Below are 23,385 nucleotides of genomic sequence, written 5' to 3' on the forward strand. Positions count from 1 at the left end.
CACCAAAGTTACAGTGTCTAAAACATGGATGAGCCTAAGATTCTTTTCCTTTTCTCGTTATTAAGCTTTCAACAAGGACAAGTTTTTTTCTGTTTAATGAATGTAATTCCAAATCAGGCAATGATGATAGACTGAAGATTTGTATGTGTTTTTGTCCTTAATGAATCAGTTTCGGATGCTATCTTGCCATCTGTTTACCTCCTAGCTCTGTTCTGCTGTGTTGGTGCCCATGCACTGGAAGTGTTTCCCTAATAAGGCAATGGCGTTTCCCCCTTTGATGCCACACAGATATGAAATGTGTTCCTGTCTCCAATTAACCTATTATAGAATGGAGTCTAAGCTCTTAAACAATCCCATTACACTCCCCACACTCACATATCTCTTTCCTTCCCTCTGTCCTTTCTCTACTCTCTGTTCTCTCCTCCCTCTTTCATTCTGGTCCAGAGGGGTTGTCCCAAGAGTGGTTTGAGTGGGGAGAACAGAGAGTTGCACAGTGACTGGAAGCCACAGACAGAGCAGGACCTCCACAGTGGGATCCTGAAGGAACGTTTATTCCACTGGATACCCATATCCATTTACAGCTTGTGGAACCGCAAGGAACTCCTACCAAAGGAGCAGAGAGGGATTGACGAAAGGAACTCTCTTAAATTAGTTTTATTTTCTAGAGGTTAGCAGAGGAAGACAGATGACAGACTTTAGGGCAGCTCTAAAGCCCCGGTCGGGGCCTAAGCCGGGGTCTGAGATCAAGACAAGTACCCCAACAAAGGTTGACTTCAGATCATTGCTCAACAAGAAAGATGGTTCATCCAAAGCACCTGCTGCCACACCACCCCCAAGCAGCGCACCTTCAGGCTTCAGGTCTGCCCTGAACAAAGAGCAAGCACCAGAACCAGAGAAGACTGAGGAAAATGAACAGAATTCATCAAAACCAACACTCAAGACACCCCAGAAGGAAAAGCAAAGTGGTGTCAATGGCGTAAACGGTGGTGAAACGGATAAAAAGGTTAATGTAAAGGAAAACGCAACAGCAGAGAAAAAAAAAAGCAGCAATGATGTAGGGACAACTGAAAACAAGGAGAAAGCCAGTCCCAAGAACAAGACAAATGATGGACAAATAAAAGAGACAAACGATAAAAAGGCAAAAGTTGTGAACGGAGGAGAGAAGGATGCCGGAAAGACGCCTGTTTTCACACAGACTCTCGGTGACATCACTGTGGTGGATGGAGAGAAGCTGAGATTAGAGTGTCAGGTGACCTCTGACCCCCAAGCTGTCATAACCTGGATACTTGATGGGAAAATGGTGAAGCCATCCAAGTTCATTATCTTATCAAAGGAAGGTATAAAAGTGACCACAATTTTAAAATTACAATTTTACAAAAACACTTTTACAAAAACACTATAGATCTTGTATTTTCTGAACAGTTCTATATGTCTTGATTCATAGTCCAATGTAATGCGGTAACCTTGGGTCTGTATAGAGTTACACTTTTAAAAACACAGATTCCAAAAGGGGGATTTCACAGAGATGCCATAGAAGAACTATTTTGGGTTCCCCAAAGAACCTTTCATTGAACAGTTCTTAAAATAATCCTTTTGTCTAAAGAACATTTGAACAATCTAAAGAACCCTTTTTTCCAATATAAAGAACCTTTTCTGCAATGGAAAAGTTCCGTGGATGTTAAAGGTTTTTCATGGAACCATCAATGTTTTATTGATGTTTTATACAAGAGTGTATTTATTGATGTGAAGAAGCTTAAACCCTCTCTTCCTAAATTCCCTACTTTAGTGTTCTGAGCTGTGTTGTAAATCACATACTGAGAGGCTTGATCTTAAAGCTGAGGTTGATTCATGGCCAACTGGAGCACACAGTGAGTGTTATCTTGGCTCTTTGAGCTCATTCACATTAGGTTATTCGATCTGAGGGTTTAAGGTCTCTCTATCCCATTTCACTGACATGAGACAGAATGATCATCTGGTCACAATTAGAAAGTTCTGAAATAGCAATAGAGGATCCCCTCCGGGTCTAAATCAAACAGGGGTGTGATGGGTGTCCCCTACACTAATGCATTATCCAGTACTTTAAGCTCTCTGTTGTTCTGGTGGAATTTGTTTATAAAGCAGGGGCTGTAAGCACTTTTTTTAAGAAAGTTCCTTAATGCAATTCTTGAGAAATACTTAAGAATTTTTCAAATATTTTCTTAAGAACTTCTTGCTTTCTTAAGAAGAAAATTACAAGCCTTATATTTGACAATTACAATCCAACAAATTCATTGAACATCTTACCTTTGGCACTTTAAGATAAGTTGGAGGTTATCATAGCTTTAAGAGGTTATTTACAATGGTTTTTAAGAACAATATTTTCCAGAATTCAAATTCTTCTAAAGTTTTGTCAAACAGTCTTAAGAAAAAAGGTAAGAACTTTATTAAGAGATGTCTTTGGGAATACCAAATATGGTTACATTTTATTTTGATGGTCCACTTTAGACACTTTAATAACTATAAGTAACTTTGCAACTGCTGTACATGTCAACTAACTCTCATTAGAATATTAGTAGACACTTAGGTTAGAGTTAGGGACTTATACGGACTTTTATAGTCCGTAGAATGTCTGTTGGGGAACCATCACAATAAAGAGTTAGCAGACAGTCTACTAATACTCTAATTATAGATAGTTGGCATGAGTTACTTATAGTTAATGTCTATAATGGACCATCGAAATAAAGTGTTACCTAAAATATTATTAACTTTATTTTTAGGGATAGTTCACCCAAAAATGCTGCTGCTAAGAAAATATTTTGAAGAATGTCGGTAACCAAACAGTTGATGGGACCCCGTTGACTTCCATAGTATTTTTCCCCCATACTATGGGAGTCAATGGGGTCCATCCACTGATTGGTTACTGACATTCTTCAAAATATCTTCTTTTGTGTTCAGCAGAAGAAAGAAATTCACATAGCTTTGAAACAACTTGACAGTGAGTAAATGATGACAGTATTTTTATATTTGGGTATAAACTATCCCTTTAAGTTAGAAAATGTCAGTTAAGAAGACAGCCCCTGATCTTCTAAAATTTGTATCAGACATTTGTGATGAAGTATTCATATGAATCATTTGTGCTAGTGGAATCATATTTGTTTATGGAGAACAACTTATGAATTGGAAGTTTTTGAATAAATTAGAAAACAGCCGAGCTAAATTCAAAAGCAGAAATTTGACTTGAAGACAAAACTTCAGTCATAAAACTATTTAGTTGTAAACAGCTATGTATTTACAAGGACGAAACACACTTGTCATTCAATTCTACCTCTTGTTTTTACATCAGGTGAAAAGTGTTCACTTACAATTGACAAGGCTCTACCAGAGGATGAAGGACGATACACATGCAGAGCAGAGAATGCACGTGGTAAAGCAGAGTGTTCCTGTATGGTCACTGTGGATGGTAAGTGTCCTGTCTCCTAGACTTCTCTTTATCCATGTCATTGGAAACATAGTACTGAGTGAGGGTGTAACAATAACAAATTCCTCCCAAAACTGATAGGATTAATTTGTTGTGTTGCATTCTTCTAGATCCTTCAGACCCTTCAGCAGATAAGAAGAACAGGAAGAGCCCTTCTGCAACTCCCACAACAGAAAGTGAGTAAGGACACCTGTGGCATGTTTACTTGATCTGTTAGTTATTTAAAGGGATAGGTCATCCAAAAATGAAAAGTTGCTCATCAGTTACATCATTTCAAAAAATGTGTTCCATTTGTGGAACATAAAAACAGACGTTTTGAAGAATGTTCACGCTACCCTCTTCCATATGATTAAAGTGGATGGGGAAAAGCAATTGTCAAGCTCCAAACATTATACATTGACATACTTCTAGGTATTCATGGTCACCAATCACATCAGTGTATGAAAAGGAGCAGCTTGGACATTCAGTTATCAATATATCCTCTTGTGTTCCACTGAAGAAAGTTATACATATTTCAGTATGAGGGCGAGTAAACAATGATAACATTTTCAAATTTGGGTGAACTTTTCATTTAGGGGGGAGGGGTGAAAATTCATCATTTACCGCATCTTGTTCCAAACCTGAATGCATTTCTTTCTTTTGCAGAACATAAGATATTTTGACGAAAGTCTGTTTTGGTTCCCATTGACTTCCATTGTATTATTTTTTTTTTGTCCATTTAATGGAGGTCAGAGGGAACTGAAACTGTTTGCCTACAAACATTCTTCAAAATATCTTCTTTCATGTTCCACAGAGGAAATAACGTCATGCAGGTTTGGGTTATTAAACATTATCATTTTGGGGTGAACTATCCCTGTAAAGAAATACACCGCTGTACATAATCATCAATAGAAAAAAATATATATATCTGCTGTTGCGGACGAATATTCATGCATGGTTTGAATAGTTGCATAGGAATTTTTTTCTTTTTCTTTTTTTCAAAATTTTGTTTGCAACAAACATTAATAACAATTATCCGGTCTTGGCATACTATAAATAGGCCTTGTGTTTGTTTTGACCCTCTTGAGGATGACCATATGTAGTGAATATTTCAGTAACCTTCCAGAAACCACAATAATTCACCATTAAAGTCCATTTCCTCAACCGTATTCTCGGAAAACCCGAGCTGTGTGAAATGAACCTTAGTCCAGATTTCCCTTTCAAAAATATTTGTAATTTGATAAGATGACCCCAGGACAATGGTTATCACGCACACTCTATCCATGGAGGATTTTCGTATCTGATGGCAGATTGAATCTGTGGTACTCAGTTTGCCTGTACTGTAGTTTTCAACACAACTGTCACACTAGATCCTGCGTTTTAATCCATGTGATTATGGAGGAGTAAAAAATAAACTCAGCCGATAGTGTTTTGGAACATTAGGCAACCTGTTTTAGTGCTGCATTTGTTCTTCTAGTATTTCATAAGCATAGCAGCCTTTAAGACATAAGTACAGTTATGTTCTTAACAAACAATGTCAAAGTGATATACAATTTAGGGAACAAAAAGCATGTAACAGGCAATTACCAGGACAGGCAGCTGAGAGTACATTTTCAGTGCTTGTGGAAAAAACTCAGGTGTGTCCAAGCATAAGAGAGGTAATGAAAGATAGGAGACAGAAGAGAAGGCCTAAAATGGTAGACTTTTGTGAGCTGAAACACATAAAGATCTGACTGTCCTCTCTGTCTTCCTTACTCCCCCTCTCCCTCTCTCTCTCTCTGTTTGGACTGTGCTGGAGTATTAGTGGGGTTTACATGTTGCATTGTTTCTTGACGGCGATCAAACCTTAAATAAATAGTGGAGAGAGAGAGAGAGACACTGCTTCCTGGGTCTTGGAGACCCTATATTTAGCATGCCCATATAAGGGGAATTCCAGCAAGACAGTGTCCACACAGACACTCTTTCCCTGGATGCTGATCAGGAGTGGCAGTTTCCTTAGAACTCCTGTCAATTCTCAGATGCGCACACAGATGAATATTGGCTAGTCATTTCCTTTTACACGGTGCAATATATCAGTAATGTCAACATGATTGATTAGTGGATTGTTTTATGCTACTGAATGGAGAGTAAGTCATTTATCCATTTTAAGGGGAGCAATAGAAAATTACATTTTCCTGCAATCAAACTTTGTGGTATTACATAAAACAAATATGATGTATTGTGACTTCACCCATTTTTTTATTTTTATTTTCAAAATATGCTAATATTTGTATTAGACCAATAACAAAAGCAATACAGACTCCACAGAAATTTGTTTTCCTTTTGGTTGGTCATGTTCAGACCCTTCTGTCAAAAGGTTGTTACTTAACAAATCCTTATTTATGCTTGTAGTTAGTATGTTAGTTACCTCCCCTTAAATGGACAGTTCGCCCGAAAAAGAAAATTCTGTCATCATTTATTCACCCTCACGTCGTTCCAAAACTGTATGACTTTCTTTCTTCTGTGGAACCAAAAAAGAAGATATTAGGAGAGATGTCTCTGCATTTTTTTAATCCATACAATGGAAGGCAATGGTAACCAAAACTGTTTGGTTATATCGACATTCTTCAGAACAGTCATACAGGTTTGGACCGGCATGAGGATGAGTAAACGGTTACAGATTTTTCACTATCAAATGTTTGTTTCAATAATTATGTAAATATGTCTCACTAAATATATACAGTATATACTGTTTATCTATCTTACATCAATACATGCTCTATATCTTCTGCAGATGAAGCCAGAATAAAGAAGAAACCAGCTCCGGCCAAACAGGGTAAGAATATATTCCCACTAAAACTTACATAAGCATCCTAATCTGAGGAATATTTAAAGGCCATGTATATTGTCTTGCAAAATGCTGACAGTAGACAGGCAGAGAGAGAAAATACAGAGTAACAATTTACCATGTGAGTGTTGAAAGTGAATTTGTGTTCGCCTATGATGCCATGCAGGTTCTCCGCCTCAGTTTCTGCAGTTCTCTGGAGATCGGAAGATCAGGGCAGGAGAAAAGGTGGAGCTGTTGGGCAACTTTGGAGGGTCGGCACCAATAACTTGCACCTGGCTCAAATTTAAAAAGCCGGTAGGAAGAGTTGGAGAAGGACAGAGAGTTTGTAACATGACAGATGCGTGGTTCCCTAACATTTTGAAACAATGTCCCCATATTATTGTGATTTTTGGACGGCACCCCGGCCCAAACCCTGAAAAACGAAAATAAATAAATTTCCCACATGAGCATCTATTTTAGTTAAAAATGACAGCACAAATTGTAAATACCCATAAAAAAAATAAATAAAAAAAAACATTTTGGAGCACAACACAATGCTCTGATCAGGATTTTTAAAGCCAAAATCAATCACTGATTTCTTAACATCTTTATCAACCGATACAAATCCCGATAGCATTTTTCTTATGGGGATCGGTATTGGTTTAGTCATTGTTAACTGAATTGATGTAAAGTAGTGACACAAAGTACTGTAGTTTGATTAATTGATATTCAAATAAACTTTAAAAAATATTACATTTAGACCTGGTTTCGCAGACAGGACTAAGATTAAGCCAGGATTAGGCTTTAGTTAAATTAGGGCATTTAAGTAGCTTTTATAAACATGCTTTAGAAATATATATAAAAAAAATGCTGGTGTGCATCTTAAGACAAAAGAATAGCAGTGACTGACAAAATGTAAGATATATCAGTGCAAGTTGCTTTCACTTTAAACAACTCACCCATGCATTTTAGTCTGGGACTAGTTTAAGCCTTGTCTGTGAAACCAGGGGTTAGTTGTAAATATCTACTTTATTCATTTTATTAATAGTAATATATCAAAAGTATATATTGAATTGTTTATTTTTAAGTAAATACATTTCATGGCTTTTAATTTAGTTGCATTTTTGCATTGATGGCTTGAAATGGTGCATCAGTTTGATATAAAAGTGGTAAAAGAATCTAAGCAGCGAACACCAATTTTAATATAAAATGCGGTCAAATTAATTTGAAAATGAAGGCCTATAATACATACTAGGATACATGATCTGCTCTTCTCTTGTTTAGATCCAGCCAGGAAGTGGGGGCATTTCCATAGAGACCAGAGAGAACAGCAGTCAGCTGACAATCACAGCGAGCGACCAGGATCACTGTGGCTGCTACACTCTAGAACTGCAGAATAAATTCGGCACCAAGCAGGCCTCACTCAATCTCACCATCGTAGGTATGGGAGTAAACAAAAACAGGAAGCAACACATAATGAGAGAACTGTGGGATTATGATTGACTATCACATCACTATGTGTGTGGGTGTGTGTGTGTGTGTACGTGTGTGTACGTTTTGTCCTGAGGAAAACAGCTTATAAATCATACTAGGGGATGTTTTTTGAAAATGTAAAAATGCTGCTTTTTTTTTTTTTTTTTTTTGTGATGGGTAGGTTTAGGGGTAGGGTTAGTGTAAGGGTGTGTGTGTGTTATTTCAGGTTCAGTCACTTACTTATTTATAGAATCCCTCTGAAAAAATCTAAAAATATTCATTTGTGGCTGTCTCCAATCAATATCAGCAGTTCATTAGCATTTTGGTCGAACATATTGACATAAAACACATTTACTGGACAAGTCAAGTCAAGTAACCTTTATTTATATATAGCTTTTTACAGTACAGATTGTTTCAAAGCAGCTTTACAGAGATAACAGGAAACTAATGCAACAAAGTTTGTTTTGGCTGTACAGCAACTCTAGAAGAAAATATTGCCATAGTCCAGCTTAAGTAAGTTCATTTATCTATAGCAGCTCTGGTGAAAACAGATGTCATCGTCCAGCTCAGTTCAGTTCTCATACAATGGGATCAATGCAGGCAGATCAATAATATTGTTGAAGATGTGTAGTAGTACTAGTAGTAATTATAGTCCCTATAATTGTATGCAAAGCTTTCTTACTATTGCTGACCTCTCCAATGTAAATCTGTGTCCCAGATAAGCCAGATCCCCCAGCCGGCATCCCTGCTGCTTCCGACATCCGCGTGTCTTCACTCACCCTCTCCTGGTACGGCCCCACTTACGATGGGGGCAGCATCGTCCAGTCATACAACCTGGAGATCTGGAACTCCATGGACAACACATGGAATGACCTGACCTCTTGTAATAGCACCTCATACCATGTCCAGAACCTTCTCGGCGATCGTCAGTATAAGTTCCGTGTTCGAGCTGTTAATGTGTATGGAGTTGGAGAGCCCAGTGCAGAATCTGAGCCCATTAAAGTGGGAGTGGAGGAGATAACAGGTGAGAATGAGTATCTGCTTAATCGTGAGATACGTTCTGTTTCTATTGATCGAGAAAGAATCAGTGGGCTCCAAAAATTTGAAGCCACTAGAGAAAATGCCTTTATTTTGCAATCTTTTCTTTTTAATACAAACGTTTTCATGACAAATCATATTATCATCATAACAATTTCAATGAAGAGTTGAGAAATGTACATGAATTTCAAAATTTCTCTTGCTTTAATGGCAATAGCATGAGCATGAACTCCACATGTTCCTTGTGTATGTCAATTGAAGCGAATTCATTTATATTAGGTCTATTTCAATTATATAGATGTAAGATATTATTGTTTACATTTTTTCAAAGTCTAAATGTTTGATTTTTGTCCAGGTTTAGATTGAAAAAACGATATTCAATTTGGTCTCAGACTATTGAACCCCAAAGTATAAATGTGATGATCTGATGCACTACTTAAAACACTATAAAGATTTAAAACATTCCTATTCTTCTCCAGAGAAAAAGGAAGAGGGGGAAGTTGGAGCCACTGTGTCTGATGATGGTATGAAGTTCAAGCAATTATCCACCCCTTCCGAATCCAAAGTTTACTCACATGACTCCCACATGGTCAATCTGATACATATCCTGTTCATTTCACAGATGAGGAGAAAGAACCAGAATACAGAGATGTGGTCATTAAGAAAGACAGTAGCGTTAAGGACTTCTATGATATAGAGGACCGCTTAGGAACGTAAGAGATGCATCTGTTATATCTATTTTAGATTTACCAGAGTTTTCTTCTCTTTTCTCCCTTTTCCAATTCTCATGGTATTTATGTTGTCTCTACAAGGGGTAAATTTGGTCAAGTCTTCAAATTAGTGGAGAAGTCCACCAAGAAGGTATGGGCAGGGAAGTTCATCAAGGCATTCTCACAAAAGGACAAGGAGAACGTGAGGCAGGAGATTGGTGTCATGAACAGCCTCCACCACCCCAAACTGGTGCAGTGTGTGGACGCCTTTGAGGGAAAGTCTGACTTGGTCATGGTCTTGGAGATGTGAGTCCCTAAACTATTGTTTGCCATCCAAGTAGGCTACCCTGCTGGTGGACCAGCTACACCAGCTCAGTTTTGCTTGAGAACAGCATGACTATACCTGGTCCACCAGTCATAGCAGCACTTTACCACTTCTAACAAGCATAAACCAGCCTGGACCAACATGGAATTCAAGCTGGTTTATGCTGGATTTTTCAGCAGGGTATCATAACACAGGCTGACTAAATAAAAACATGTTCCATGTTGGGGCCGATGATTACATTAGGTCGCTTTGGTGAATCTGGTGTGAATGTGTTCCCTGGTGTCTTTGAACAAGCTGTGATGTTTGGTAGTTGTTTTTTTCATTCCACCAGTTAAGCTTTTTATGGAGAAGGTGGAATGTAAAATCCAGCACCCCGTGATTGAAGAAGTGTGTGTCATATGTCCTTATATAGTGAGATGGAGAAACAGCGAGGTGGGGAGGAGAAAGCATGGATGCTCTCTTTCTTAGCTTGGCAGCCATGATGGAAAATAGGCCAGATTTAAATCTCCCTGTAAGAGAACTATTTAGCACCGCAGGCTAAGACACTGTTCATATGGTTGTTAAATGGAATGTGCATAAACAGTTCTAATGCAGTGAGTCTGCAGTCCGACAGTGATTGGTTATAGCGTCACTAAACGATGTTGTCATTGTGGTCCCCCATTGGCTGCAGGATCTCTGGAGGCGAGTTGTTTGAGCGAATCGTCGATGAGGATTTCGAGCTGACTGAGCGAGAGGTGATCAAGTACATGCTGCAGATCATTGATGGAGTGCAGTTTATCCACAAGCAGGGCATTGTCCACCTGGATCTCAAACCTGAGAACATCATGTGCATCAACAAGACGGGAAGCAAGATCAAACTTATTGACTTTGGACTCGCTCGAAGGCTAGGTAAACAAGTGTAAACAACTGCAGATACAAGCACAGAGTCTGTTTTTGTTTGACAGAGTTGAGATTTTGTTGTTGTTTTCAGAGGATTCTGGCTCTCTGAAGGTACTGTTTGGAACTCCTGAGTTTGTAGCTCCTGAGGTGATCAACTATGAGGCTATCAGCTACCCAACAGACATGTGGAGTATTGGCGTCATCTGTTACATTCTGTGAGTGACAAATCTCAGCTCATCCAACCGCCGCTAACAACCGTGGCACGTAAAGACAGAGTAATCAATGCTGAAGACTGGAAACATTTCCTTTTAAGGCCATTATACGTTTTTGGACAACTCGCTTTCCAAGTTTGCTTTTTCAATTGATCATATAAACACAATTTTAATACTTTGGAGCTAGAGTATAAATATTTAAACTGACTTGTGTCAGTTACTTTTATCTGGGCTAATGGCCCCGGTCGTAAAAGGCAGTTTTTGATAAAAATAAATAAATTCCAAAACACTAAATTGCAATAATTAAAGGCACACTATGCAGTTTCCGTTTTTCTCAAACAGCGACCCCTAGAGTCGCTGTGGAGTACTTGTATTTAACGTTTCTGTTGTAAATACCACTCACACAGAGCCGTCTCTGCACTCTTCCAACCGCACTTTCTTCGTTTTCTTCGTCGACTCTGCCATGATTCACGTCTGAAATGCGTGCTAGCGTCTTCCATAGAGGCTGCTTCATATGTTGTTGATGTAAGTGACATCGTGCTGTAAAGCAAGTCGTGATTCTCGCGAGATTTGGCAGGGTGCTTTTAAAAAAAACTACCTCAATACTTTTGTAAACACCTATTTTTTGCTACAATAATTGTCCTGATTCATAAAGGCATTGCGTAGCTCATTTAAAGTAATTTGATTAAAAATGTAATATATTTTTTTAAATGTTGTAAATGACAATGCCTGAACCTATCAAATATTTTTAAGAAAATAGTATGGACTACGATTTTCATTTTTATTGAAGGTGATTAAATCATTTTTCAATTCAGTTGAAAAAGTGAAAAGAAGTCCCCACCTATGAAATATTGCCTCTATATCTATAAATATTGCTTATAAACTATATCATTATATTATTGGCTCTAAACTATATGCATTTCTTTTTACAAAATACACTCTTCATTGAATATGTTACACCATAATCATAAAAAGGAATATACCATTCAACAATTTGGCCTTGGTCAGATTTTTTTTTATGTTTTTAAAATAAGTCTCATATGCTCACCAAAGCTGCATTTATCTGATCAAAAATACAGTAAAATATTATTACGATTTAAAAGAACTGTTTTCTATTTTAAGTTATTTAAAAATGTAAATTCTTCCTGTGATGGCAAAGGTGACATTTCTTCATCATTCAGTGTCACATGATCTTTCAGAAAATGCTTTTAGTCCTCTTGTACCTTATATCACATTTTGGTTGAAAATGCTGTAACAGAATCAAAGATTATTGCCTGATATACCCTTCCTCTTGTTTACCCTCAGTGTCAGTGGTCTCTCACCATTCATGGGAGATAATGACAATGAAACCCTTGCCAATGTCACCTCAGCCACCTGGGATTTTGAGGATGAGGCATTTGATGAGATTTCAGATCAGGCCAAAGACTTCATCAGCAGTCTCCTAAAAAAGGACATGAGGTAAGATGAAAGCTTAACAGAAGACACTGCTGAAGAAAGATCACTTTTATCGAAATACCAACATTGTTCCAAGTTAATCAAATGCCTTTTTAGAGCACTCTCACACTGTAGATGCACAGGAAGCGCATTCCTTGAATGACACATCTTGAGCTCTTGGCATGGACCCAGTAAAATCTACATTGTTGTAAATGATTGGTGTAATTGTCAAAGTTAATTATCACTCAAATTTATTAGTACACGCTGAATGTTGAGAAGAGCATTTGATCTGAGTTCTGAGACCTGTTAAATGCCACACTGTAGGGCCAGGCTGACCTGCGCTCAGTGTTTTGAGCACTCCTGGCTCAAACAGGACACCAGAAATATGGAGGCTAAACAGCTGTCCAAAGAGAGGATGAAGAAGTACATCCTGAGACGCCGCTGGCAGGTGAGAGCACTGCATTGTATTTTGATTTATTCGTTGAACAAAGAATGAGATTCAAAGGAAACTGTTTGCTTGGTGGAAGTGTCAGAGTTTTGATTTTATGTTTGTGTGTGTCTGTGCAGAAAACAGGGAATGCAGTGCGAGCTATCTCTAGGTTCAGCTCTATGGGAATGTTAGGAGGCATCGGACCAAAGAAAAGCTCTCCGACTGACGGTATTGGCTCAGCAACCAATTTTCACATTGTTGCAGCATATAGGCTTGAGTGCAATAGTGACCGCCCACTTTTTCAGCAGCGCTTGTTCAGGAAGTATTTTTTCCATTCATTTCTCCCATAGGGATTTCAAAACAGTCTTTGTTATAAGCCATGCACCAAGCCAACCAGCCACAAGGTGAATCATAACATTTTAAACTTTGATTTGAAGCAAAAAAGTATTTGAAAATCAGATTAAAAACTAAGGTATAACTGTATACTGAAAGTCTTTAGTGATAGAAAGAACTACAATCCCATGTCAAGCACTGCAAACAGCATAATCAAATTAAAAACAATGGAGTAATATAAAACTACTCATTTAAAAATGTTGATTATATATAAAATATGTATATATATTCAAATATTTTATATTTTGAGAGCATAGGGAGACTGACTTGATTGCATGGGTGCTTCATGGGAGTGGGCGGAGCTAATAAGATCTTTCAGCACATTTTGCTTGTTTCAATCACTGATTTATATATATTAGTGCTGCACGATTAATCGTATCGCAATCGCAATCGCGATGTCAAGCCTACGCGATTATATGACGCAAAATGCTGCGATTTTATATTAAATAAACAAATTAGCGCTGTTAATTAGCACTTATTAATGCAAATGCTTTTAAACCATTCATGCGCGATAAGACATAAAAGAATGAGCCGCCTGTGAATGTCCTCCTGACACACACACACACACACACACACACACACACACACTAAATGTGAATGTCCTCCTGACACACACACACACACACACACTCTTTCGAGAACGAACAACACACATGTATGCCAAAATGAACGCCCTGACTGTGACAGACAGACTCGCGCTAATATCGTGCGTGCGCACAAAACAGCATGACAGAATACAGTTCTCTTTCGAGCTTGAACGAACAATAACACACACAATTATGCCAAAATGTCTTTTTGTCGAGTGTCTTCATAACATAAGAGTAGTCTTATGATGAACACGAAGAGTTGTGATGACTCGTGAAAGAATGAGGCGCGTGTGAGATCCGCGTCTCTGACAGCGGCTGGTCTTAAAGGGACAGTACACAGTAGCCACTAATTACATCTGTCGCTAAAGTTATTCTTTTTTTCTTTCTTTTTTTCAATTTTTTTTATTATTAGTATTTTTCTTTACCCCTGACATGTATGGTTATATGTACTCTTGTATGTAAATTATGTTTTGTTCTTGTTAAAATGCAAAAAAAAAATAATAATCTGTCGCTAAAGTTAATCAAAGAACAAAGGGAACAGAGAAAAACACTCACTGCTCTTGACTAAAGAACTTTTTTCTTTAGGCTGATTATCACTAATCTGTGTGTGCATTTATTTTCCTTGAAAACCAAGCAAGTTGACTCATGAAAGCATTTGTTTATTATATCGCATATCGCAATCGTAATCGCAATATTGACCTCAATTATCGCAATATGACATTTTCCCCAAATCGTGCAGCCCTAATATATATCTATATATATATGTCATTATACAGATGTTTCAACTGTCTATTTGGTGGAATTTTCTTTACACCATCATGAGTAATGTAGTTTTTCACCACAAATTCTGCTGCTAAACACAGTATTATAAAACTAAGCTGAAATAATGTGGGCTGACATCTTTAACAGAAGCAAATACCATCGATTCACAGCCTCATAACTCACAGTAAGGTTGTCTTTAAAAGTTTTACAGGTAATCATTAAAAATCTATTTCTCTATGGAGAAACTGAATGGAGTTTTTACTTCCGGAACCCGACTGTTGCGCTCTATTGCATATTAAGTGTCATATATGTAAAAAATATTGTTTGCATATAAATGTAATAAAAACCTGTGTGTTTAGAAGAGCCTCCTGCACCATTCTTTGAGAGTGTGGAGGATGAAAACCGCACACCAGAGGCTCCCACCTTCTCCTCTGTCATTCAGGATGTGGAAGTGGTGGAAGGCAGTGCCGCCCGCTTTGACTGCAAGATTGAGGGTAATGACCTTTGACCTCAAATGCAATTGTGTTTTTAGTGCTGAGTTATAATTATTTTGCCCTTCACCCTTAATATTGTCAAATATTATTACAATTTAAAATAACTAAAATCCTTTCTATATATTTTAAAATGTAATTTATTCCTGTGATGGCAAAGCTGAATTTTCAGCAGCCATAACTCTAGTCTTCAGTGTCACATGATCCTTCTGAAATCGTCCTAATATGCGTTATGATTTGGTCCTTAGAGATATCCATATAAGGTAAATCTTAATGTTTTGGTCAAATGCCGAAAAAGAAGAAATGCCTTTCCAGTGTCTAAACATTTTAAGGACTGCAGCATTTTTTTTTTTATTTTGTGCTAACTTTTTTTTATCAGTTATGATCATTGGTCTCTATTGCGTTTAAATTCCAAAGGAATATTAACCATTTGGTTTGAGCAGGGTTTTTTAAGTCTTTTATTCACTATTTTGTATATTTTTTTAAACCTATTTTAATCTGTTTTAGGGTCTCTAAAAAGTTTTAATATTCATATCCATTTCTCTACCTTACCACTTCCTAATCATCAATATTGTCAGGATTCTTTTTACCTTCTGCTCTCCCTTTAATATGACGAAGTTCAAAAGAAAACAAACAATGAGAAAGCTTGTAGATGTGGAAGGAGATATGATCATCATCAGTCAGAAAATGAACAAATCAGAGTTGGGTATGATTCATAGCGTTTACACCACTCCATCTATTGATATTTAAATGCTCCATTACGCAGTAGCGGCCTTTGCTATGTTTCACTTAAAACGGGCCTTGCAAAAGAAGGTGTCTCTTCTTGTGCGTGAAAAAGGGCCCTGCCCCCTGCCATCATGCCATTATTGAGTAGGCCTACATAAATTCTTGTTTTTAATATTTATAAAGAATATAGCTAGTTCAGCAATATCATATAAGCAAGAGTGCTGTTTTCCCGGATATCAGTACGTTTGCAAATGTTATATTGATTTTATAGACCTTATGTAGCCCCGCCCCTTTTCAGCGCTGCGCTCGTTGTCTTTTGACTTCTGGTCTGTATTTTCACAGCGTTTCTGCGTGTTTATTAATGAACGGCTCGTTTTAAAATATTCCCGGTTGACTGACATTTGTTAAATCATCTGCTTTAAACATTACAATCCCCATAAGTAAATCCACTTCAAAAGCTAATTACTCCTGAACAGCAATGCCACAGAAATATACAGAGCGACCGCAAAAACGGAAGTTAAAAGACAATATTCTAAAGATGGCGGCGCCCTCGTTTCTCTGGCGCATAAGGTCTATACAACAGTTCAATAAACAAGAAGCTAATATTAGATGACTTACATTTTAGACTCAGAATATTGTTTTTGCTCTATTTTGACTATGAGAATAATTCCAAACAAATCCACAACCTCAGAACCTTTGAGCGTTTCGAAGCAACACAGTAGTGTTTCCTTACTGAACGAATCCGCGTTTGAATGAATGATTCAATGACTCACTCGTTAAGACAATGAGTTGCCGCCACCTACTGGCGGTTTAGTTTAATATTTTTTAAAAAGTTTCATTTCATTATGGTAAAAAAGATAGAATTCGTAGATAGTGGTAGACAGAATGCATTTATAAGACGACTATTACGAGTGAATGTGACCCTGGATCACAAAACCAGTCACAAGTCGCACGGTATTGTGGCAATATAGCCAACAATACATTGTATGGGTAAAAATTATCGATTTTTCTTTTATGCCAAAAATCATTAGGCTATTAAGTAAAGATCATGTTCCATGAAGATATTTTGTACATTTCCTACCGTAAATATATAAAACATTTATTTTTGTAAGTGAATGCAGCATAATCGCGAACATAAATGGACAACTTTAAAGGAGATTTTTTCCTTTTTTTTTTTTTTTTGCACCCTCAGATTCCAGATTTTTTGCAGCCTCAGATTTCCAGATCAATGAAAAGCTTATTTATTCAGCTTTCATGTGATGTATAAATCTCAATTTAGCTAAATTTACCCATGTGACTGGTTTTGTGGTCCAGGGTCACATATGAGATAGCATTGTTGAATATAATAATAGATAATAAAGTAATTGCAGTTGCATTGCATGACATGCTTGTCTGTCTTTTTTTCTCATATGGGGCCTTCAACTGTTTCTTTAAAACGGTCCTCCGAATTGCAAAGGCCACCTGTGCCATTGGTAGGCCAAAGGCTTTGATAGCATTTTTATGATTTTGATGTTGATTTACTGTATTTTCTGAACTCAAAGGGTACCCAGACCCCGAGATAGTGTGGTACAAGGATGACCAGCCTATTAAGGAGACGCGTCACTTCCAGATCGACTATGAAGAGGACGGCCACTGTAGCCTGGTGATCTCAGAGGTTTGCCCCGATGACGATGCTAAGTACACCTGCAAAGCCGTCAACAGCCTGGGAGAAGCTACCTGCACCGCTGAACTGTTGGTGGAGTTTATGCAGGAGGAGGAAGGAGACGGAGACGGTGAAGGAGAGGAGGATTGAATAAAGATGGAAACAGAAGTGTATAATGATGGACGGTGTGAGAAAGAGGAGGAGAGTGGCTTAATACCCCTGAAACTATGAATATCTTAAACATTTATACAATTTCAATTCTTCTTTTTTACACCATCTTCATGTTTCTTCTTACTGCCTAGAATAGTTTGAAAAAAGCGAAACTGCTTTTGAGTAAAACTGTTTGCCGAGATCAAAGACATTCCTGCTTGTGCCTTTCTGTCCAGAAAATGATCCCAACTGTTTTACCAAAAGGGACTGCAAAATTAGATATGACAACCATTAGCAACCCTTTGATGTTGGGACACCTGGACAAAAAACCCTGCTTGTTTTATCAGACTGATCACATTACATTGATATCATCTATGTCAGTCATTTTTTGTGAGTCAGTATACAACTGTGTGCACATTTTAAGTCTGCACTGCAGTGCAATCTAGTGGCAAAAACACAACTGTGCTTTTAAAATAACACTTATCTAGTCTATATGGTGTCAATATCAATATGAAGACCATTTAAATCCTGTTGGAGACCTTACTGTATGAAGATATTAACTTTTTTAAACTTTAAAACTTTTTTTCTAATGATTATATTACTTTGTTTTATTTAATAGTTATAAGAATTATGGTTTCTAAATGATTTAATGTAGTCAATCATTTAGAAACTGTAGTTGATAGAAGGAAGTGACTAGCATTAGACTCCTCAAATACAAAGGACTGTCTGTGCTGTTTCCACTTTGAGTTCATTTAGCATTTGTTAGCTAATTCACATGCATGACAGAACAATGAGGTGAATTTTGTGCTGCAACCTGCAATACAAAGCTTCATTACATATTTATGACCCTGTACAGGCTTCTGCTGCCTTTGAGTGTCTGCACTATTCTCTGAGAATGAATTAATCATAGAATTAAGACTCTCCTTTTTCTATTTTCACTGAACATATAATGCTTTAAATTTCCCATCACATCAGAAGTAGCGTATCATAACTTGAAACAAATCAACAAATCTAAGTGGCCCTGTGTGTTAGTTTAAACTGGCAGTGATTATCTGAACACTGGTCATAATAAAGTGTTTCCCCTCTGTGCTTTTGTGACATATTTGTTTGTTGGTCAGAATTAGTTATGTAATACTGGTTTAATGACATGGAATGCTGCAATTTCTATACAGGCTGATCAAAGCACGGCACAAGTATTTGAAGGTACACTATGTAGGCTACATTTTTTTGTTCAAAATTGACTAAATTTTAGGTCCCACTTTATATTAAGTGGCTTTAAGTAATATGTACTTACATTGAAATTAATAATTTGATACAATGGACTTATTGTGTACCTACATGTTTTTACATTGTACTTACATTTTAAAAATTCCTTCATGTAATTACAGCTGTAATTAATTTATGTAATTGACCCTTCCCTTACACCTAAAACCTACCCAATCCACCACACCTGTCCCTAACCTTACCCGTATCACACCTCAATAGCAGCAAAAGTGTTTTATAATACAACATGAACACAATAAGTACATTGTACTTATTTTTTGATGTAAGTACATAGAACTTAAAGCCACTTAATATAAAGTGGGACCAAATTTTAATACATCATTAATCCAATTAATAAGTGTTTATATTTGAGATCTGTCAGGGTGGTTTTCGCAGGACGTTGCGTACATACGTCACTGGCCCGTGCATGTCTCGTCATATCAATAGAGAAAAGTTGCTCTGGCTACTTTGACGTGTGTATGAAATGAGAGTGATATTGGTTTGTTAAGCATCCAGTTTAATTTTTCAACCGCTAGAGGGCCAAAAGTTTCATAGTGTACCTTAAAGGAACACTCCACCGTTTTTTGAAATAGGGCTTATTCACCTTCTTTCCTACATTTAGATTGGTGGGCAAATGCATTTTTGTCTCAGTGCATGCATTGTTTTAGTTTGACAGGGTTGGCGCTAGCTTAGCTTAGCACAATGAATGGAATCCTTTGTTGCCAGCTAGCATGTCCTGAGTAAAAGTGATATAAAAAAAAAAACACCTAATTACTTCTTGTGGTCTGCGTATTCACAACAAGTACAAATAGCGATGCAGATTAACACTAGGTGATTTCCTATGCAGATATTGACTTGGGACTATATTAGGGGGAAGCACAGGCGAAGCACTGCTACTTGGGCGCAGAGATATCACACCCAAGTAGCAGTGCTTCGCCTGTGCTTCCCCCTATAGTCCTTAATATATAAGTCAATATCTGCCTAGGAAATCGCCTAGTGTTAATCTGCATCGCTATTTATACTTGTTGTGAATACGCAGGCCGCAAGAAGTAATTAGGTGTTTTTTTATTGTTTATATCACTTTTACTCAGGACATGCTAGCTAGCAACAAAGGATTCCATTCATTATGCTAAGCTAAGCTAACGCCGACCCTGTCAAACTAAAACAATGCATGCACTGAGACAAAAATGCATTTGCCCACCTATCTAAATGTAGGAAAGAATGTGAATAAGCCCTATTTAAAAAAAACAGTGGAGTGTTCCTTTAAAGTTAGACACTGGTTGTCGCATGAACTTTTTTTTGCATATTTATTTATAGCAATTTGTTGGAGTTTTGCTATTTATTTTCCAAGTTGGTCTATTATCTGTATAAGTAGTGTCTTGATCAAGTTCTAGAACAATCTTGGCTCAAATCATAGTCCAAGTCTGTATCATCAGCTTGTAAATGAAGGATCAGCATGGTCCAACAATAAACCATGTAAAACTTGCTACCGTTAAAAGACTAATATGTTAGCTAAAACATGATAATCTTATGTTTGTGCTTTAAAGCAACTAAAGGCCGTGGTTTCACAGACAGGGCTTAGATTAAGCCAGGATTAGGCCTTAGTTCATTTAAGTAGCTTTTATAAACGTTCCTTTGAAAATAAACATTACTGGTGTGCATCTTGAGACAAAACAATGGCACTGACATATTTTAAGATATCATTTTAAGATAACAGCTCAAACATGCATTTTAGTCTGGGACTAAGCCTTTTCTGTGAAACCGGGGGTTAGTTTGTTAGGAAATATCCGTTGTATGACACATCCCACAATTCCCTCCCAAAATTGTTGCCACAATTTGTCTTCACTGGAATTTTTAATGTTAAACCCATTAATTACGAGGGGGTGTCCATACTTCTGGTTTTTAATGAACATAATTATTGGAGATGAATCAGGATTCCTTCAGGACTTTAGAGGGAAAGAAACAGATGACGACAGAGGCAGTTTACTTCAATAAACGGTATATTATATAGATAAATATACCAAATTATTTAAGCTATTAAAATCAGTTTGTTACCATAACCATCACATAGGTGATGCAATGGAAGGTCATATGGTGATTAAAATAACACCACATTAAAATAATGGTGTAAACTTTAACATAAGTACATGACTGATAACAAAAATAGAAAACTAACTTTTTTAATAAAATTGAAACAAATATAGGTTATATTGTACACTTATAAAAGCATACATATTGACCTGTTTACATATTGAAACATACTTATATAAAAAAAAAACATAATCAGTAATTAAAAGGCAAATTCATACTATAAAATATTTTTTTCATTCTTTACCATTACTTACAGGATGTGAAAATCTGTTATGAACTGAAATTGAGGCTATTTTGAAGAATCTAAAATGTAAAATAAAAATAGGTTACACTTTATTTTAAGGTGCTCTTGTTAAACAAATATGCACTGAGTAATATTACTCATTACAACATTTATTAGCTAACAGCTTTAACAGCATTTACTTACTGTACTATAGTTAGGGCTTGGTTTAGAGTTAATTGCTTGTAATGATGCATAATTTGTTACTAGTGTATGCCTATAGTATAGCCTATATGTAAGATATGTGTAAGAGGGACTTTAAACATATATATTTTTTTAAGTTTTACCTAAAAATAGTAGGCTATTAAAATAAAATAGTCGTATTTTAGAGCTTTACAACAAATCCATAATATCACAGCTGTACATACATGGCAAGTCAAACGCTGTCCAAAACTACAACTACCAGCATGCAACAGAACAAAACATTGCCTCCCCCTCGACTCCTCAGCATGGCTTTTTGGCACTCCCCAGCGGGGGATTGGTGCTGAAAGGCTTCATTGTGTCGGGGATTGAATGGGGGAGTTTGCGTTTTGTCGAAGTCCGTCTGTTATCATCCACACAGCGCGGATTAACTGGCCTGCCCGAGTCCGAGCCATGCGCGTTATCATGCCGCAAACCTCCAGCGGTGCATTTATTGTGCATGATACAGATAAATGCGCCCAGCTTCAGACCCGCTGCCGTTGAGTGAACGATGCTCAACAGCTCCAAAAAAATGAGCAGAGGGCCCGACAAATACGGATTAACAATGTAGGGATGCTATTGTCGAAGTCTCTCATCTGATACTGAGCTCTGCGTGTTTACATCGATGGAGAGTGTGCCTAGTCACCTATAAAAGCCTGCTTATCTTTTTGGTTGCTTTATTACATTTTGGAGCTGAATACGTTTTTCGAACGGTTTCACCGTCGCTGGGCATCAGACAAAAAACAAAACAAAAAAACATGGGGAACGCTGAAAGTATGGATGCTCAGCTCACAGATTTCAGGGCGAGGGGCAACAAACCCCCTAAACTGCCCATGCCGGACCCGGCCGAACTGGAGGAGAGATTTGCAATCGCACTGGTAATATTCTTTCCTATCCTGAAATTGAGAAAAGCCATATCGATGTAATTGTATCATGTGCACAACTAGTATGGAAGCTGGCAGCTCACGCCAGCACACACGCCTCTATTGTGTGTGGTTGGCAGTGTGCAATGCTTTGATGCTGTTTGCGCGTGCATGATAGCTACTAATTGCAGGCGCGCGCGGCCCTTTATTGTGGAATCCTTTGGGTTTTTTGGTCTGTTTTAGCGTCATCAGAATTGTGAGCTTGGACTCATTCTTTCATATTGCTGTTATTATGCTTCAAGGAGTCTGCCCTTAATCCAGTCATCGCAGCGTGCTCTGTTAGGCCACCGTATTCCCTGCATTTGCTTTTAAATAGGATTGCGTTTAGGTGCTGCCTTAACAGGACCAAAAACCCTTGTGGAATGAAAAGTGGCCTACTCACACTTATTTACCTACAGATAGAGCTACAGTGTTTACATGGTGTTTTATCCATTGGCACAACCTGTCTGATTGTTGTCTGTGGTGGGGTTTGAAATACATCAGTTTGTCATGAATGGCTCTTCAATAAAATGTCTCCAGGGACATATCCTACGTGATCTATTATGTGATATAATTCTCTCATCAGAATCCAGCTTGCAGTCTATTAAAATAACATTTGGAGTGGTACAAATTTCCCCTCAGAGACCCCTACATTTCCCCTCAGAGATCAATAAAGTGTAGGCTACCTTTGACTTTGATCATTACCTGTTTTCCCATTAACATTAGCTGGTCCTGTTCATGTCTGTAACTACAGTGATTGGATTAATGTGACTACTCAAAACTGCATTCTTTTGACAAGCTTTACATGTGAGGTTCTCAAGGGTCTTTAATCAATGCACTTAGAATTGGTCATCTGTTACTTATCTCCCTGATTTGATTTACTCATTGTCTTCCAAACAGACACATGTCATTTGCTTACATTAGAGACCTTCCCTCAGAACAGTCCAGATCTAATCAAGTCAAAAGTCTGCAAATCAGCATAACTGCTTCTTGCTATGTGTGCATCGTGCATGTGTGTAGGCGTGTCTGTGAGAGAAGAAATGGAGTGAATGCAAATCGGTTAATGCTGCCTCGTTTTCACAGATTTGCATCACAAATTCTGTCCCAATAGAGTTGACTTTTGCCGCCCAAGTCTCTTCACCCTCTTCCATTGCTCTTGTGTTTTCATTTGATGC

The 23,385-nt window shown here is 37.5% G+C and overlaps 2 protein-coding genes across 2 annotated transcripts in view; both read left to right on the top strand.

Annotated features, from left to right (window-relative positions):
• Positions 1-462: 462 nt before the first annotated feature.
• mylkb (myosin light chain kinase b) lies at positions 463-18,583 on the top strand. Its single transcript, XM_081380011.1, has 17 exons — positions 463-1,337; positions 3,323-3,439; positions 3,568-3,633; positions 6,210-6,251; positions 6,430-6,557; positions 7,527-7,683; positions 8,434-8,739; positions 9,233-9,277; positions 9,376-9,466; positions 9,566-9,769; positions 10,459-10,676; positions 10,759-10,882; positions 12,185-12,337; positions 12,638-12,761; positions 12,881-12,971; positions 14,845-14,979; positions 17,244-18,583. Exons 1-17 carry the CDS (start codon positions 686-688, stop codon positions 17,492-17,494), a joined length of 2,904 nt encoding a protein of 967 aa, XP_081236137.1. The 5' UTR covers positions 463-685; the 3' UTR covers positions 17,495-18,583.
• A 3,023-nt stretch (positions 18,584-21,606) lies between these two features.
• The window catches only part of fmnl2b (formin-like 2b), a 28,660-nt gene continuing 26,881 nt past the window's right edge, over positions 21,607-23,385 (top strand). The window contains exon 1 of the mRNA XM_081380519.1: positions 21,607-22,186. Coding sequence (XP_081236645.1) covers positions 22,067-22,186 — 120 coding nt within the window. The 5' untranslated portion in view covers positions 21,607-22,066. The remainder of the gene's footprint in view (positions 22,187-23,385) is intronic.

The sequence above is a fragment of the Scardinius erythrophthalmus genome (assembly GCF_964197995.2).
Source record: "Scardinius erythrophthalmus genome assembly, chromosome: 12".
Lineage (NCBI taxonomy): Eukaryota > Metazoa > Chordata > Actinopteri > Cypriniformes > Leuciscidae > Scardinius > Scardinius erythrophthalmus.

Bases quoted from the DNA above. Each gene is read 5' to 3' on its own strand.
- mylkb (XM_081380011.1), top strand. From the start codon at position 686: ATGACAGACTTTAGGGCAGCTCTAAAGCCCCGGTCGGGGCCTAAGCCG. The intron at 7,684-8,433 runs GTATGGGAGTAA...TCTGTGTCCCAG, and splicing joins ACTCAATCTCACCATCGTAG to ATAAGCCAGATCCCCCAGCC. The intron at 9,278-9,375 runs GTATGAAGTTCA...TTCATTTCACAG, and splicing joins AGCCACTGTGTCTGATGATG to ATGAGGAGAAAGAACCAGAA.